At 36.5% G+C, this 20081-nt stretch overlaps 1 protein-coding gene across 2 annotated transcripts in view; it reads left to right on the top strand.

Moving 5' to 3' along the window:
• Positions 1–547: 547 nt before the first annotated feature.
• LOC143367724 (venom acid phosphatase Acph-1-like) overlaps positions 548–20081 on the top strand; it is a 41537-nt gene continuing 22003 nt past the window's right edge. Inside the window, exons 1-4 of one of the 2 annotated variants that reach the window (XM_076809842.1) lie at positions 548–716; positions 2105–2207; positions 4422–4569; positions 7547–7671. In XM_076809842.1, coding sequence (XP_076665957.1) covers positions 622–716; positions 2105–2207; positions 4422–4569; positions 7547–7671 — 471 coding nt within the window. In that variant the 5' untranslated portion in view covers positions 548–621. The remainder of the gene's footprint in view (positions 717–2104; positions 2208–4421; positions 4570–7546; positions 7672–20081) is intronic. The other variant, XM_076809844.1, reaches the window with a different exon arrangement.

The raw sequence follows: 20081 nt of genomic DNA, 5'->3' as shown, positions 1-20081 counted from the left end.
ATTATGTAGAATACTATATCCTCTATACGCAGCACTGTTCATAATATTGATTTGCAAGAGTTTGTTACCAAGTTAAAAAGACTCCTCGTATGTTTCATGAAAATTTAAAGATAATTTTTATTTATAAAATTAAAGCCTTTAATATATTTAACTGAAGTTCCATACACATACACACGCATGAAATCTCATATTGAAAAATCGAAAAGATTTCTTCCTAAACCCAGGGAAGGATTCTTATAAACCAAAGTAAATAAAAATATATCTTCGTTTCAACCTAGCTTTAATTTTATTCTAATTCTATTTTCCATGTTATCCAAAGCTTATTTTAGTTTCAGCTGTCCGTTATCAAGGTTCGTCTTATCGTCGTAAAAGCCAGACTGTTCGAAAACCTTTGTTACTAGTACACATGCATTTTATTGTATTGCAGCATATGACACGAGTGACGTTTATCAGTAATTGGAATTTAATTGTAAATAGTGCACGTAGCATTTCTCGAGAAGCCCTTTCAAACAGATAACACGTTATCAGAACATCGATACCTGAGCATTATGCGCACCAACGTCGGTAGTGCGCTGTTTCGTTCATTCAAAGTCATCCGCATGTGCACAATTGTGCATCATTATGGGGAATTTATTTTCGGGTGACCATGTTATCGACGAGCAGGCCGTTGCTACTTATACGGAATTAACCTACTTGAGAAAAAGTGAAATACGCCAGTGAGTAATAAAAGTTTTCATGAGATGTAAGATTTTACACAAGTTTTTAACCCTTCGTTGACACTCTGGGTGTGAGCCACCCATAAGCTGATTTTGACGCTCTGTACCTTCTATTTGCAAAATAAATACCTTTCCTCCAAAGCTGAGTCACAGACTATTTTTTCTCTGAAAATATGATGCCCCAGCAACAACTCTGTAGATTTTTAGCTTCTAATATTGAAATTTGTAAAAGTTACAATTTTTTGAAGATTTTCTTCGTTTTTTCTCGACATGTGGTAATCTAGAATTTTTTTACAAAAACTGTGATTAAATTTTAATAGAAAAAACTATTGGCATATATTCTAGAGACCTTAAAACTGATCCATGATTTTTTTTATGACGATTGGATTTTTTATATGATAATGGCAGTTGTTCAAAAATTGCTCTGGGTGTGGGCCACCCAGGTATGTCAAAGTTGATAGAAAAAGGAGGTGTGTCAACGAAGGGTTAAAATGATTGCATAGTATTTATTGTTAGTGGTCTGGTAAATAAAAATATAAAAAGGAGAAACTATTAAAATGTAGTATTATACGCGAGTACTAGAGTAATATTAGTGATTGCTAAATAATCTACAGTTTTCTCGAACCTAGAATTTTTGCAGTTATAATTTCGAAAATTCCCTGCTTCTGGTACATTTCATCTTCTTTAAAAAAAATAGAGAACAATACTACAAAAATAGAGTTTTCAAATTGTTTTACTATTTGTCTTTATAGATTAACCCTCGATTGTCACACTGGGTGAAATTGACCCTGCAATTTTTTAAGCAAAAAACTTTTTGTCGGAACTCTGATTGCTTCAAATTTTTTTTTAAGCATGATGACACTTTAAATGTCAACTTTCAACGATGGGTATATATTCTACAATGTTGAAACTTTATCTCAGAATTTTCGAGACTTAATTTAACAAATAGTTTTTAAATAACAACTGATTGAAAACTGGCAGGGTCAAATTCACCCAGTGTGACAACGACGTTCGAAAAAGTAGGTTAATAGCGATTAAAATATAAGTTGATGCTGCTGTTTTATGTTACAGAATTTATTACGAATAATAAGCGATTAAATGAACCAAATCAATTTTTTGAAAATTTCCAAGAATTCTGTTGCTGAGGATATTTACAGTTAAAAGTCAATTTTTTAATTATATTTCAAAGTTCCGTTAATGAAGTTACTTTACTAGTTCGTTGTACAATACTCATTACAATCATCATAAAAATAAGTAAACAGTTTATAATCTCCATTAGACGCTTAAATATTCACGCCGTAAAATTAGGCGTAGGTAATGGAAACGAAAGTATACAATACCGTTTAACTAATTACCATTTGTTTATAACTCTAAATACATTTTTTTAGCATTGCCACGCTCCTTGACGAAGTAGATCCAGGGAAACTTCGTGGGGATCTACAGCATCGTTTCACTCTAGAACAAATCGACAAAATATTCCCAGAAATTCACGTAAGTTAATTATTCTTTTGTAAGAGAATTCTGGATCAACGATGGCAAATAAACAGTATGTTGCAAACAAATTAAGAAACTCAGCACAACTGAAAATCAGCGAAACTGAGCGCATAACAACTTTTCATGTGCTATTTATAAAAAAATATGTCAGCCAACAAAGAACGTAACTTTTATAATTCTCTAATGAGAATTAGATTAACACAGTTGAAGTGGTTGGTAAAAACAATTTACGCCTTTCTAAAATCATTTAAAGAATTTTCTTTGGCAAAATTCATGTTTACGTGATATTCATTGAAAAAAGTTATAATAAGTTTTACAAACATCCTAAGATAAGCAGTGTCCTAAGAACTATAATAACAAATAGTAATCTGAATAGGTAGTAATCTAAGAATGTTTACGTATAATGTTTATATAGAAATATTCAAACATACACATTTTTGTAATTGTCACGAATAACCCTCGCACACCGAATGCGGGGTCATTTTGACCCGGCCCGTAGCCCGCCTGCTGCAACAGCCGACGATCGTCTTTTCGCTTAAAATAAACAATGAATCAACATTGTCGCGCAGTGGATACACAACGAACATAGCGTCTCAGTATTCAGTGTAGCATTAGCAAAGAAAGTGTGCCTAAAATGCAGTACATAATGAGTCATACATTTATGGAAGTTATAGAAAATACAAACGAGCATAACAATGAAGTAGTATCATCAGATGATGAAAGTAGTACTTAGTTGCACTAGTGATGTTCATCCAGAACTTCAGAGTTCGGAAGAAAAAATTTAAAATGATACATGATATACATATGCAGATACATGTGTATATGCATATTATACAGGGTGTCCGCGGTAAGACTGAACAGCTGGATATCTCCTAATGTATTGGAGATAAAAAAATTAAAAAAATATGGCTTTACATGGTTCGAGGGGGCGAATTTATTAGCGAAGACGAATTTTTTTTTCGATTATTATTTTAAAAGATACGACGGTCAAGTTCGGTTTTTTAAATGGGGCTATTTTTTTTGAAGAGGAGAGTTGATAGCGCGTTCCAAGACGAATTCGATAAGTGTTAATGTGTACATTTGATTTCCACTGGTTTTTGAGATATTGCGCTTGCAAATTTACTGATTTTCACTGGAAGAAAGCCCGCTGCAATAGCAAGGACCGGGGAGGAGGTATTGCTGTGAAGAGGGTCTCTTCAAGGGAGCAACCGTTTGGGAGGGATGCAAATCCGATTGGTCCTAGAACAATCTGCTCCCTACAGTTTAGAAATTTGGTCTAGCAACTTTCACACCTCCTAACCTAACCAATCGAACTTGCATCCCTCCCAAAAGAACCGGTCATAGAAATAAAAGACTATTGACGTTGAAAATTGAGTCTGAATGAGGAAATTGAGTAAATATTACGACGTTTTGAAACATTAACATTAGTAAGTAGCATTTCCGACGGAAAATAATTGTCCAGCCTTTGGGCCTGCCATTTCTAACCCGGACCTTTGGCATGTAGGTATCCATTTCAACAGGCAGTGCCACCGGTGGCGCCAGCAAGACCGTCCCCGGTCCTTGCTACTTCAGCGGGTTTGCTTCCAGTGAAAATCAGTAAATTTGCAAGCGCAATATCTCAAAAACCAGTGGAAATCAAGTGCATACATTAATGCTTATTGAATTCGTCTTGGAACGCACTATCAACTCACCCCTTCAAAAAAAATAGTTCCATTTAAAAAACCGAACTTGACCATCGTATCTTTTAAAATAATAATCGAGAAAAAAAATCGTCTTCGCTAATAAATTGCCCCTCTCGAACCATGTAAAGCCATATTTTTTTTATTTTTTTATCTCCAATACATTAGGAGATATCCAGCTGTTCAGTCTTCCTGCGGACACCCTTTATACAGTTTTTTCTAGTTTTGTTGAATAAGATATTAAAAAATAATACTGTAACGGTAAAAAATAATGACAACAAAATTTATTACAAAACCTCCCTTTAAAACGTACAAATATGTCTGAAGTTTCAGTATGAGTCAAAGTCACCCCGCGCTCTGCTGAAGCATCCGGTGTCCGAGGGATAAGATATATCTATGCAAATATTGCGAATATGACATACTTTATTTCAAATTTATTAGTATCTCACCGCATTCAGTTATTATATTGTGTTTTAATAATATGTATTACTTCTCAACTGTATCGAAATAATATGCTACTAAATCATTTTAGTGTAGCCCATTTCGCGATTCTATATATCGAGTATTCTCCTCAAAAAAAGATGGACATTTAAGCCTCGAGGACGTCTTGGACTTGTGCTCGGCTTTCTCCGAAAATAGTTTTGAAAATGCTCGAGCTGCCTGGGCATTTTACATTTTCGGTAAGAAATTAGCTATAATTTAAAACTGAGATTTAAACTTTTTCAACAAACAAATTATACACTGAATTTTGCTCACTTCAAATTCGAGATTTTCCAGTTTTTACGCGCGCGTAAATTTACCTTGGAAACCGCGTAAATTTACCTTGGAAATTTACCGCGGTACCAATTTCAATTTACGTACAATTGTATACGCATTTCCTATTTTTTTCAACTTGAGAATAGTTTCATATTGTTACGGTGGCATTCGCTGGAGCAGAGCTGAAGAAGATTTAAATCGATGAGAAGTTGAACATAAATAATAAAGACATGTAGTATTTATTAAAACCCATTTTGCATCTTATTGTGAATGAATACTGAAATTTAAAGAATCCAACATTATTTTGCTCCTGCGATTGTTCCTGTATTCTCTGACTACTTTATCCACTTATAATTTTTAATATAGAAATCAATCAAATCAGTCGCGTTCCTAATATAATACAATTAAACAGCCCGAATATATTTACATTCATATCTTATTAGTCACGATCGCTTATCAAGCTTAGCCTTAAATATAAAATTAACATGACATCTTATAACATATTTCTAAAATAAGCGACCCCTATATATTTATTACAAACCCCTATAAAACACGGAACTGCAAAAATATTTGCACATAAAAAAATTAATCTGACAGACGGAACAATAGGAGAAACACATCGAACAACAATTTAAAAAAAAAAGTTACAATTCACATTTATCTGCACAGTAGCACTCAATTTTAAAACACACTTCTTCCAAACGAATTACAGCAGAAATGATGAAAAACGTGCAACGATGAATTTATAATGACAGAAAACCCTTCTCGTGAAATTATCCCTAATTATAAATTAATACCCTTCTACTTACACGCGATTAATTCGTTTACAATGTCTACGTCCCTCACAATGCTGCGAAACAACACAAGAAAATTGTCTCAGACCGCAACGGATTAACAAGAGTTTAAACAAAGGGTAAACAAGAACAGTTACAACCTTTTCTGGCCGCGGAAGCCTATCCGATATTACTGACACACGGGGACCTCGCTCGATTTCGTTAATCGGGATCGTTTAATTTCACGGTACACACGATGTCACATCAATGCCTGCGGAAGCAGAGAAACAGCAGGGATGAGGGAGGGCGGTACACGTGCCTGGGGAAGAGGGATATGAGCGTTGGATAGAGGGAACAGAGGCAGGGGGTTGCGCAACCATTTAGAGACGAGGGAAGATAGAAAATAAAGACGAAAGACCAGAGAAACAATAGAGACTGCATAGAGTGGGAGCGTAGAAACTGTAAGAGATAAGGTAGAGGAGAAACAGCAAACGTTGAATATAGGGAGATATCGAGAATGTTTTGTACCTATGTGTATTTATGAAGAAAACATGAAACAATAAGGTTTCGCTACGATTCTGGTACTTCCTAGAGTTACAAACTCAGTCGTTCAGGATGTTTTATTAACCCCGTTGTAAAGAGTTCCGCGAGATTATATCAGTGTTATCTACATAATTCTGTGATTGAGCTTCGCGCTATGAAGAAGCCATTTTACATAGAAGAGAAGACTTTATGCTCCTCTTAAAGAGTCCTCCCTTTAACTGGCGAAACTGTAAAGTAACTGACAAAGAAACGTTCGCAACCAGAAAACGAAATGTAGAGCATATTGGAGTATGCATGGCGCAAATTCCTTCTGCGGATATTCATTTTGAAGGGGTGAAATCAGCCCTTAAGGGGTTACGTACCCTTGACAGGTTGGAAAATAGGGTTATATTTAGGATTTTTTTAAATCGGCGCCGATTTTGAAAAATGGCAATTACTCAATTTTTTTTTAATAAAAAAACATATAAAGCGCCAATTGCAAAATTATTTCGACAAGTAGTAGATTACAGTCTTAAGAATATTCGTGGGAAATTTTATTCAAATCAGTCCGCTAATCTCTGAGATATTTTCGGTACCGCAAATGATGTAACTATGAAGAGGTCTTGGGAGAAGGGACTATCGCACCATTTCTTAAGGGGGTACTCTAGTAGGGTGTGTCAATTTTTTTAATGCTTCAATTTTAAAAACGACTAGTGGAAAACAGTAAAATTCCAGGTTTAGAATTAAGCACTACCTTTAAATTTTGTGTAATACATTATTTACCTAGTTGGAATTTTACTTGAAATTATAGAAAAATACGAAAATTATTAAAAAAAATAATAATTATTAAGCTTATGAACCGCAAAAGAAGCAACCACGATTTCGTTTGTTTGGTGGACTTTGTTAAATAGCATTAAATTTACTACATAGATGACACATGGCTAGATCTGTTGCTAAAGTTACATATCTATATCTTTATATCGATCCGAGATAGAACAGAACTTTCAATGTAAAATTCGTTAATTTTTCAATGCCCTATCACACTACCAAAAGAAAAATAAAGTTACATCTAAAAAAAACGAACAAAAGTCCAAAAATATTGCTATGACAATTAACAATAATTCTTCAATGAAAATTCAACCGATCATTTCTTAAATGTAACTTAACCACAAATAATAATAATAATAATATAATCTTCCCAGCAAATGGGAAGTAAATATATTTTTCTAGATTCCTAGTAAATTCGATACCTAATAAGAAATAGAAGTACATATAAGAAGAAACCCAATTCACTTGAAGTTGTTAAAAAACGAGCAGAGGGCGCAGATGTCCTGCGCCCGGGGTCCCCCTAAAATGTCTGGGCGGGTGTTCAGGTTTAAAAGAGTAGAACAAAAGAAAGTACGGGTGGAAAGAAAATTTGGTTGATCTAATCAGCACGGGGCGGTGTAATGATCGCGTGGTTCAGATAAATTCAGCGCGCTTCCGTTTCAGAAGCGTCTCCGGCGCGTGCACATGCGGCAGCTTGCTGGACTGGCCGCGTGATGCGTAGAATAGGGTCCAGATAATCCTCTACAAACAACGACACCGTTAATACCTTCATTTCCAGATTTCGACGGCGACAATCAAATATCGCTCAACGATTTGATCGAGGCCGTGCAGATGCTGACACGGAACGAGCAGACCGAGTGTGGCAGCATTGGCAGGGCAGAGGCGGAACACGTCGCCCGAATGGTAAGGTTCGATAATATTCACTGCCACAAGTTGCTGGCCAAGAATAACGGGCACGACATAGGAAGCGCTCCAGGCGTGATTGACTATAATAGAAACGCTAGGATCTATTACGTATTTGGAATAATCAGATGTAAACTGGGGTACTCACTTAACCGTTCCAGTGGGTAACGCACTGAGCGCTGATTGTCTGCGATGATGACATACAATATGTATATTGGGATGCCCCGTAAGTCTTTGCTTTCTTGTCGATTTCTGTTCAGACGTTTATTGCGAGCAACTGGACGTATTACAGTAAAGCTTCATTTATTGTAGGGTTTCCCAGCCTCTTTTGAGCCGCGATCCTCTTTTATAATATTCAAATAACCTGCGACCCTCCCCCCTACATATAGGGCAGGCCTGCCCTTTGGGGTGCAAATTCACCTCCTCAAGTTATGGGACCCAGGCAACAGCCGAGCGCGGAACTGTTACGTTGCTAACCACAGCTAGGACTGAGGAAGAACTGCAAGACTGTGCGCTTTATAGCTGGGCCTCACGCGTATGGGCGCGCACACACACACTCTTGCAGTTCTCCCAAAATCCACGCAACGGGGAAGCTGGGTTTACACCTGACGAGTGACTCGGCCGAATCACTTGGTCTGCTACTCAGCCGAGTGAAAATCTTCCCCGCTGGATCACTCGGCCGAGTACTAGAATATGCGATCAGACTGGGCGGGTGCTCGGCCTAGTGGGCTCACTCGGCCGAGCACTCGTCAGGTGTGAACTAAGCGTTAACAAGGTAACAGTTCAGTTCTATTTGCACCCTAAAGGGCAGGCCTGATGTAGGGTAAGGTAAGTTTAATTAGTTAAAGAAAACAGGTTAAAAATAGGTATTTCAGAATAAAATTCTAATTTAATAGAGGAAGTGCAGTATATTTGGAATACCAGTTTGTTTAAGATGAATAAAAAATTACTCAAGGGCGTAACTAATGTTATGACAATCAATATTTTTGAAATGTTCGAGGGGGTGACAAAAGCACATTTAATCCCAGAACCAAATAAAAACACAGTTTTGGTAATATAGGGTTGGTTCAGAGCGTTTTGAACTTTAAAATTGTTCCCCTATGAAAAACGGACAATGTAACTTATGTTTTTTCCCTGCGGTCTTCATTTGTATAATTCTTCAGATAAAATGTTAAAGATAAAATTTCAGACTTGGATAACTTCTTGGACTTTAGAAGATAACCTTCCACCGACAATGCTAGCAATACTCGTGGTATTATACATATTTTCAGCTCATAGTGGCACGTTTACTTCCTATAATCTTTAAAAACTCACTCAAATAATGATTGAGGTTACTTTTCATAGGAACGCATGATATATACTTACTATCCCCTGTTCTCTAAATGGGCAAGACTAAATTACAAAATTTATGATCCAGAAATTCCATCTGTACCCGCAATTTAACCATCCCAGGACTAAAGCTACAGTAAAAGTCGACACGTGGCTATTAGGGGCGACGGTTACTCTCTTCGTATACCGAAAGCATCACGCACTCGCAAAAAGATAAAAAAATTCAGATATCATTTTTTATATTTTAGTACGCCCACGCAAACCAGTTTCTTTTCCAAGCGTTCCACTTTTTTCCACCTGAGTGCATATACATATATCTATTATCGATTAATTTTTATCCCTTTGTGCATTTTAGTTGATCCGTTTGTTAAAGCACGAAAATGTCTGTTACTAAGATTCTGTTGAATTTATCCATACTACAAGATTGTAAGAACTTTTTAACTATTTCTAAACACTGCACGTATTCATTAGCGAAGTCGCTCATTTAGTTTCTACTCAATACTATATAATACAAACTATCTTATCTAAAATCTAAAACATCAACATTCGTAGAAATGTGAAAATCAAACGATAACGATACATTATTTTAAAATCAACTGGCGCCTTCATTAATTATTATTATTATTATTAAATTAACGGGAGAACCCTTTAGATACAAAGTATAGAGCAAATTAGTACAAAGATAAAGTAAATATAACAAAAACATAAAATAACATAAAATAAAATGTAAAACAATAAAATAAAAATAAAAATAAATATAAAATAAATAATTAATTATTAAGCAATGCTTACTTATGCATAATAAAGCGAATATAGGCTACAATCAAACCTGGACACCCCGCCACCTCCCCCTGATTTCATCCCCTTGACACTTTGTGATAATTTAGGTTTGGCGCATTACTATGTAGGTACACAATCGGCATTCTCAGCATTTCTTTAGCGCTTCTTTTTGTCACAGCTTCAATTTTCGATTTAAAAATTTGAAATGATTCCCTAATGTGTGCCCCGGTAACAGAAATGCCTCTGATCTTATTCAAAAAATTTCATGCACTAGTATAGGAGAATTTCGGCAAAAATCTGATTGTCTATTTTTGCCCTTTACTACCCCCCGAATCGAGATATAAAGTTGGAACTTGCCACAAATGATTCTTTTTTTATGAGCTTTCGAATGACTCAGCGCGAGTCGAAGTCTGTTCAGGAGCACAGTTGACCATCTCAACCGGCTATACCCAGATCGGTCAGAGGGTGCAGGAGTTAATAGGGAACGCAAACAGACTTCTGTTTTATATACCTACCTAATATAGAAGATAGATTTTATTTTGTGTAATTACAACGTGCTATATCGATCTGGGTAGCTCTGTCTGCACCTACTATTGCATATGTAGTCACAGTTTTATAGAAGCAAGGGACGCAAAAAATTTAATTGAAAGAACGCGTTGCACGAGCGAACTGTATTTATACGCTAGAAAATGCTGAGTCCTACTGCTCTGTTAGACTGCCTATTTAGCGTCTGTGACAGAACCAATCGCCTTGGACTTTTAGCTAAATGAGGGCTTAAGGCTCCAGAAATTGATTTATTAGCAAGGAACTTTTATACTTTTAGAGTTTTATTTCTTCAGCGTCAATACTGGCTGAGGCGCCATAAAATTATGGCACACGCAATCGATGACCCTAACGCAAGAATTACAAATGTTTAAGTTCCATCTTTCCGTATAATATATTATCTATGTACTTGTAATTTATATTTGGCAGTGCTAAAAGCTATCCAAAAGGGCCAACAGCTTGATCAAAGATTTTTTAATTATTTTGTAACATTCGTTTGAAAATTCCTATTAAACGATTTTGAGATTTGCTCTGTGTTAATCTCTATCTCTACCTTCATGTTTAAGTAAAAAGTAGACCACTTCAATTTTGCAAACAATATTAGCTGTATAATAACAATAATAATACAATATTAATTGTATAATAAACACTGTCTTTAGTACAGGTGCGAATGTGTCCGGTCGCGGTGAGTCTCGTGCGGTAACTCCGGAACGGTTAGTCGCGACGGAGCGTTTTTTCGCGGCAGCGGCGAGCTTGGGAAGTGGGATGCGGAGTTTGTTGCACCTTTCTACCCTGGAGGGCATATAAGGCGCGTCCGCGCGGGAGTCGTATAATAGAGGTTCAGAGTGCAATGGGGTACTGGCCTAATCGGCGCGGAGACACCTCTCTGACGTAGGTAGGGCGCAAGATTGTTCTCGGCCTATTTCGAATAGAAGCTGGTAATGACACAGTATGGCGATGGCCGAAACTGGCACACCTCGTGAGTTCCAAAAATCGAGCGCTGGATTTACTGCTTGAAGCGGTATAGCTATCATGCACCAGTGGTCCTGAGTTCGCTCGCCGGGGCTTTATGACGTGAAGCCGTACAACTTCGCATGCGAGAGCAGTCGCGGGGCCGCGGCCGCCTGGCGGTCGCGGCACGAACTAGATCTGTTGTCTCGGCGCTGTACGCTCGCGCGGCGCGTGACGTGACTTCGTCACACACTTTTCTGCATTCTTTTGATGTGATAAACATCTGTATATATCATTTTATCAATTATGTATTTATCTTATTATATGTTCCACTTCTCTTGTTTCCATGCCGCGAAACGACTGTATATTTTGTTTTCTCTTCCGTTATATAGATTAATTATTATAGACTGCTTCGTACTTACTTACTTATATACTTCGTTGTAACTAAAGGCTACTCCTCGTTAAATAATAGTAAAATAAAATACGTCTTCGTTAATAAAATATATTAATAAACAAAAATCTGTACTAATTTTCGTTCGATATAAGTAGGTATCGATACTTTTGATTCGATACTGAATAGATATCGATACTTTCTTTCGATACAAGTTATGAGTACAGTATTGTCTCGTTAGCGACTCGCTGGTCGGGACCGGCGTTGAGTCGGTATCGTGAACAGAACCCTAATTCCGAGTGTTCGTTTCTCGCTTCTTTCTGGCCGGAGGGGGGAGCGAGATGGAACATCAACGCGTCGTCGGTCTCGTACCGTCCTCGCTCGCTTTCAGTGCCTCTCGCTCGCTCTCGTTCCATCTCGCTCTAGCTTTCGCCGGGCAAGAGTGAGACAAAAGTGGTGGGGATAGCGAAGAGTCGGTATCGTGTACACAAAATCGAGTCGCTAACGAGACAATACTGTAAAAGTTTCGATACCCTGACGGTATCGGTTCATCCCTAGGTTCATCCCTACACATAAAACTGCAACAGCAATTTATAACCGTACGATCATTCTAACATATATGTCCGCGGTAATCCACTTCTCTAGCGAGAAAGCGCGCGTAAAGCTTTGCCATCTGGTGGTGAGATCACGGTACTGCTGCGGGCGAGGTATCGCGCGGGCCGAATATGCGCATGCGCGCGCGAAGTAGACTGTCGTACACACGGGTCACATGGCCTACAAAACAGCCGTACAAATGAAATGTTTACACATAAATTACATGTTAATAACACGTTTCTGAGACATGTTACATAGCCTATGTCCATCCAAGAGTATGCAGAAATAACGTGTTACAATTTGAAGAAGATCAGTTCAATAGGTCTTGAGTTTTGCGCGAACATAAAAATCGGCTCTCTATATAATAGTATAGATACCTATCTTTAAAATAAGTAGTCACATCGTAAGTACAATTCCTTCTCACTTTCTATAGGTTAACAATAACTAATAATAGTAAAAAAAATGGTTAATTTTTCATACGTAGGTACATGTAACGTTGTTTAAAAGATTTAGAAGCATTATTTCTAGCTCCCAATATGTTCGTTTTGTTACGTTTTACCACTTTTTAACAGCTTTCTAATGAAATATATTTTTCATCATATTTCTATAATTATTAATTACGCAAATTGTAAAAAAATGTTTCAAATAAAAAATGCTTGCTTTTACTAGAAGTCTTATTCAATACAGCGTTGCATTAACAAAAGCAAGAGTTTAAATTCGTCTTCTCTATGACAGTTATTTAACAATGGTACATACATGCTATACATACTACATAAAATGATCACACGTATAATGAATACGAGAAAAGAATGTTATCGTTGTCCGTAGGTGTAGTAGCTTTCGAGAGTACGGTTTATAACTTTTGCAACTTGCTGCGTTCTTATCCAGTTACTTTATTATTTTCATGTATCCCTTTCACCAATACTTATTGAATCCCATTTGCTTCATCCTACTTTACCATTAGGATCCTCCTATCTCGTTCAGAACGTTGTTAAGTCTTTTACTGCTTTCAAAAGCTTAATACTCCTGAATCTTTCTTAACTTTCATATCCTTCAAGACCATCAAGGTTCTTAAGGCTTTATTGATTTTCAAAACGTTTCAAACTATAAAGCTCCTGAGTGTGCAACGAAAATATTCAATTCTATTCAATATTTAAATCGCACGTACCTGCGGGTAGTTATAAATTTCTTCGATAGGACGAAGACAATTTATGTAAAGGAAAAACACAAACAGAATGGTGTTAAAGAAATCATACACAGGAAATGTCCGCGAGGATCTTCAAGGAACGGACCTATTATTCTGAATTCTTCAAAAGTTTATTTTAAGAGTTAAGAGTTAGTGTGTATAGCGTTTAAAAAACTATTTTCTGACCCAACCTTACACTCCAATCTGACCTCTGTTTATTCAAGTTAGCTTCAGCACAATTCGTGGAATCAAAAATATAGGAAAGAACAGGGCCGTTCCTGGCGGGGGTGCAGAAGGTGCCCCTGGGCGGCCAAACTTAAGGGCGGCCGCAGGCCGTTTATTATGTGCAAAGTTTTGACTAATAAGAATAATAATCGAAACTTTTTTGCACGATAACTGTTTAAAATTATGTATATATAGATATAAAAGTAAACACTGCATATCAAATTCTTAATTAAAAAATATTAAATTAATATGGGCTGCAATATTGTTTTTGCACCTGGGCGGCCAAAACCCAGGAACGGATCTGGGAAAGAAAATTACATTATTGAAGAGATATCAAAGTCTATATTGCAACATAAGAAACAAATGATATTTTACATATGTACTAACAATGTCTAAAGTCCAACATATAGGCTGTCCCAAAATAATGGGACAATCCGGAACATGTAAATTGTCCATGCAAAAAAAATCGAAAAGTCCTTGTCAGTTTTAGGATCCGAGGCTCCGTTCTTAAGATATGAACAGTTGAATATTAGCGGTGGACCTTCCCAGCCGCGCAGTTTAAAGCCGAAACAACTGACGGCGGAGCAGTAACCCCTGGCACGCACGCGCAGAACGCGCGCGTAGATACAGACCCACACACACAATAGAACCGACCGTGCTGGTTTAAACCATGAAAATGGGTTGGCGCGGTCGATTCTACTGTGTGCGTGGGTCTATTTCTACGCGCGCCTCCTGCGTGTGCGTGCAAGCGGTTACTGCTCTGCGCTCAGCTGTTTCGGCTTTAAACTGCGCGGTCCGGAAGTTCCACCGTTAATATTCAACTGTTAATATCTCGAAAACGAAGCCTCGGATTCCAAAACGGTAAAGGACTTTTTGATGTCGTTTTGCATCAGCATATTGCACGTTTAGGGAGGCCCCTGAATTTCGAGACACCCTGTAGAATACATATGGAAGTTCGAAATTCGAACAAAGCAAAGGTACAGTTTTTATTCAAAGTGTAAGAATATTTGAAGCTTCAGGGTTCGAAGTATTCTGATTTTCATAACACTGTTTATTCTTGAAACAAATAATAACATCTCAAGTTTTAAATAGTATGTATACGATATAAACATTTCTAATTTCGGACAGCCTATCTACAATTCTCGAATCAAAGTTATCATGGATTTGTAATACGTCAATTATTGTTAATAGTCATTAAAGAATGTACCTTTATGTGAATCATACGTCAAATTGCTCTTAAGATTACTAATTAAATGCTGTCGTTGATACTTTTAAAATATTCCAAGGATTTAAAACAAGGCGAAGGTGAGTGCAGCAGGCAACGTTAATGTGACAATTTATGATCGACACTGAAAACCGATCGCGCATGATATTAATCGCGCAATTAAAATAAATGCCGTTTATTTCAGTTGTTACAGCTATCCAATACGTATAGGTAGTGCGTACTGCAATTTCAATCATGAGCTCAAAATTTATTTCATTCCGGCATGTTTACAGGAACCGTAATAATACCGAACAATCGAACTTAATCACGCGAATAATTAACATTTATACATCACTGCCAATATTGTAGCGCGTCAGTACGTGAAAATATTAATAGACATACTTAATTACACAGTCATATTCAAATGCCGATAGTGTCATGATATGGCATATTTTAGATCCTTTACGACTCTCCATTCGCCCGAATGACTATAATTATCATTAAAATACAGAAATTTAGTTTGAAATACAGTTCGAAAATTAATGTAACCTTTAAATAGATTAAAGAGTTAATTGTCCATACGGTGTTCTTTTGAAATGATAAAATGAGCCCATATAATCTTTTCTACCTTGCTGTGAAACCGCAGCACAATCATTTGTACAATCATTACAATTTGTTGCCTACCTGGTCTACATTTCGACAAAACTTTCGAGCCATAATATTTATATCACATAACTGTTTACTACTCATTTCTATCACTTGCTTATTAATCGTCATTTTATTTTTATTTTATTATTCCACAATTTATTTAAACGAAACTGTTCACTATTTGCACTAGAATATGTATGAGCAAATATTACTCACAAATTATAAAATTATTTTTGACATTCGTATAATTATAATACAAACATTCACGTGAAAAAATTTATTCTACATTTTCGATTTATTTTTGCACAAGAAATTGCGGTTGCTTGATTGTACTGCCTGTTTTTGACCCACCCTGTATATAGACACATTCTTTTAACGTCACGAATACATGATGAGTCAATTAAACAATTTTTACAAAGAGATATGTTACAACCTGTTGTGAATTATATATACTTAATTATAACATTACTGCCATCGCTGTTGGGAAGCGCAAAAAGGAGAAGTAATACCATATAAAACGTTAAAAAAAAATGCTATGACGCTTCAAAGTTATATAGTACACCTCTGTAAAGAAAACTACTGCGTTCCTGAAGTATGTATTACAAGTAGCTGCAATAAAATGTACAAAATTATCAAGTTTTCCACTTTACGATGCTTCTTCTCGCTACGTCTTACTGAAAAGCAGTTTTAACAAGATCATTGCATGTGTTGAAAGCAAATACGTGGTACAAATATAATAATTGATCGAATCTTCCAGAAATGGTATTCTAAAATGAAAGATTTCACTAAAATTACTCTAGACTCTCGCTTGAGATAATTCTTTTCACGTTTATCTTATACATAATATGACGAAAACCATCGATCATTTGAAACTGCAGGTTAATACTATTTTTCGTAGTTTCCTTATTTTCAGTCTGGCGAAATTGTGTATTGGTAAATTTTAATAAAAAAGAAAGCAGGGAGAATTTAGTAGACTTCCTCTCAATCAACGCCACGAACGTTTAAAATCAATCTTTATCAATCTGACAGATTGATAGAGGCCTGTGGAGGTTCTAAGAGACACTAAGGCTGGTTTTTAAATTAAAAACATATAAATGTACATATGCGCATGAAAATTGAACAAACTTTAATGAACAAATGCATATTTTACGAAATATTTTGGAAAGATTTAATTAGAATTTGTAGTGAAAATTTAATAATTATCAAAGAGCAGTTACAAGCAAAGAACATTTATAGATCTATGTTTACACGATGTTTGTTTATCAGTATGATTGCTAATTACAACTAGTAAATGACAACCTCCTTACGTAAATACTTTGCCTAGAAAAACATTCTCAAGTGGAGGTCCTGGTTTTTGGTGAATTTTTTTCAAGAAATGAAAAGAAATATTAATATGCGGGTTTCGCATCGCATTTATTAACATTTACAATTTCGAATTCTATTTCTGTTTATGAAAAATAGCAATATCCACCGTCTAGGCGAATTCTAATCGGCCCGGATGTATGTTGCACCTTAAATTGGCGGGAAAAATATCTTTTAAAAAAGCAGATCGATCAGCTCGAGCTTTTTATTTTTAAAAAGTAGATAGTTATAGTGGGAGGATGAACCTAGCCGGTTCCAGTGCTCTTTTTCACTGCGTGGTGCCAGAAAATATTAATTTTTGAAATGTTAAGAGTTTTAAGGGTGGGGAGGATACTATTTTATGAGCTACAAACACAGCAAAACGAAGGGAATTTCGTTTTAAGAACCGAGCATTTCGATTCATCTGAAATTTAGAGCATGTTTTTATGCGTCCTTGAAGAAGTTGCAGATTTTTTTTTATTCATTTTTAATAATAAATATAGGAGTTCTTCCAGGTAATCTGAAATAGAAAAATGAAACAGCGTTTTACTTTGTGCATACGTAGCTTGAAGTTGATGAACGAGAATACTGCTAAGTTCTGTACTTCTTTTGTTACGTAAGAATATTGGCGCAAAATTGGATAGCAGAAATTAAAGGTTCAGACCTCTCAGTTTGAAAACTCTCCACACTGCTCAATAATTTTTTTTGTTTTTTGCTGGTTCATTAATTTCAAGCTACATATGTATAAAATAATACGCCGTTTTATTTTGCTGTTTCAGATTACCTGGTAGTTAAATATTGCGCTGTGTGATGGTCTATCATGCATAACTACAATATTTACGGTTAAAAATTAATAAAAAAAAACCAACAGCTTCTTTAAAGGTGCATCAAAACATGGTCCAAATTTCAGACGAATCAAAACGCTAGTTTCTTAAAAAAAAATTCCAAATTTTGCTATATTTTTAGCCTAAAGAAAAGGATTCCCCCCTTAAGGATCCAATACACGTTTAAATCTGCATATCGATACATGTTGCAAGTATCAGTATCGCGATACAAATCTCAATGTGTATTTAACTGTCTCGGTATCGATGTATCAGTATCAGCTGGTACCTATGTATCAATGTCTGAAACGTCAATACCCCAACCGTGCGGCTCATACCAATATCTGCATGTTTCAGCGTAGGTATATGTTGTCTCTTATATCGCGCTACCAAGATTTACTTTCTTTTCACAGACAAACACTTTTAGATGTTTTAGACAAAAACAACTGAGAAATAAGTTTAACACTTATGAATGTTACCAGGAAAGTCCATGTAACCGCGTTTTGAACAGAACTGTTGATACTTGACACAAACCTCAGATTTATGTGTCGATACGGATCTCATAATAGATCGAAAGATTTGCTCGCTTGTGAAATAGCACCGCGGCGGGAATAAGTGGCCGAGGGCTCTCGAGTTTACAGATTGCAGATTACAGATTATGATTCAGTCACGCTGATATTTCGGGCGAAGCCGAGGCGGGAAGGCAGTTACAATATAAAGAAACGTGTGAAATCAAAATAAGCTGCAAGTACATAAAGGTGCTTTCCAGCAGCGTGCAAAGGCGCACTGTGTAACACAATGTAAGATTCGGTCAAATACTTCACGGATACGTGACAGCGGCCGTCAAAATGTTAACTTGTGATACGTGGGATAAATCAACTTATCAGATCGTAATACAAAACTAAAAATGTATTAACGTGTTATAATTTATCTATACTATTATATAAAGAGAGAGCCGATGTTTATGTTCGCGCAAAACTCAAGACCTATTGAACCGATCTTCCTCAAATTTTAACACGTTATTTCTGCATACTCTAGGATGGACATAGGCTGTGTAGCATGTCTCAGAAACGCGTTATTAACATGTAATTTATGCGTAAACATTTCATGTGTACGGCTGTTTTGCAGGCCACATGACCCGTGTATATGACAGTCTACTTCGCGCGCCCATGCACATATTCGGCCCGCGCGATACCTCGCCCGCAGTAGTACCGTGATGTCACCACCAGATGGCAACGCTTTTCGCGCGCTTTCTCGCTAGAGAAGTGGATTACCGCGGACATATATGTTAGAATGATCGTACGGTTACAAATTGCTGTTGCAGTTTTATGTGTATCCCGTGTGGATGTTACTATGCCCCGGGTGCGATCAAATTTTTCAAGAATATCCATTCCTGCTCGGCGTATGCAATACTAGCTTTTGCTACTCAGCTTCACCCGAAATTTAGATTCTAATTTTATACAAAAAATTGTTTTTTATTTATTTATCTTTTTTGTGAAGTACGCCACGTTTATCTGGATTAGGTGGGTATAATGAGCTGGGACAAATTTCGTGACCCCCTGAGGTTTACCGTTCGAATGTTTTTAGGCGACAAACAAACAGCACACTAACACTTTTCTGCTTTATATATTAAGATATACACTGGTAAATCCTGGACTTATAAGAGTGTGAATGTTATCGGAAGGTTTGCATTGAATCATGATCCAGGAATTAACTAGGTATGTTAACTTAGGAGAAGTTCAAATAGGAGCGATGGATAATATTTGCCATCATTGCTCCGGTAGGTGATGCGCAACAACAATTCATCCTAAAGTCAGAAAATCATTATACCAAGAATGTTATCTTCTCCGAAATATTACAAAGAAATCAAGCTTTTTTCCATATTATATAATTTCCTTAAAAGATATTAATAAACATGAATTAGTCACGCTAATATCTCGGTCGAAGCCGAGATGGGGGACGCTAGTAATACATATTTCCGTATCAAAAGCACCACCTATTTTGGTTTAGCTTTGTATAATAATATACTGGTGCATAGATTTAATATCATTAATTTATCGACTTTTATGACATTTTCCTATCCATTTGTACGTTGTAATTAATATTTCCTACTCTACTTTTTAACCATAGGTACTCCAGGAAATGGTGTTCAGTCGAACGGGAGAGATTTCGTCCGAGGAATTCATACGTTTCGTGTCAAGGATTTCAGAATTTTCACAGACGTTTCGTCTTAGATTCTAATTATGCTGATGATCGTATCAATGGAACGGCAATGAGTGCTTTAACTTTTATTAATATAACGTTACCTTGTATCTTGTTGCCTTATATCATATGCACGCGCATAATGGGGAAGATGACGCAGCTCGACGCAGAGGGCGCCACTAGCGCATGAACTGC

Source organism: Andrena cerasifolii, chromosome 4 (assembly GCF_050908995.1).
Source record: "Andrena cerasifolii isolate SP2316 chromosome 4, iyAndCera1_principal, whole genome shotgun sequence".
NCBI lineage: Eukaryota > Metazoa > Arthropoda > Insecta > Hymenoptera > Andrenidae > Andrena > Andrena cerasifolii.
Note: the sequence above shows the minus strand (reverse complement) of the source record. Positions and strands in the feature narration are given on the sequence as shown.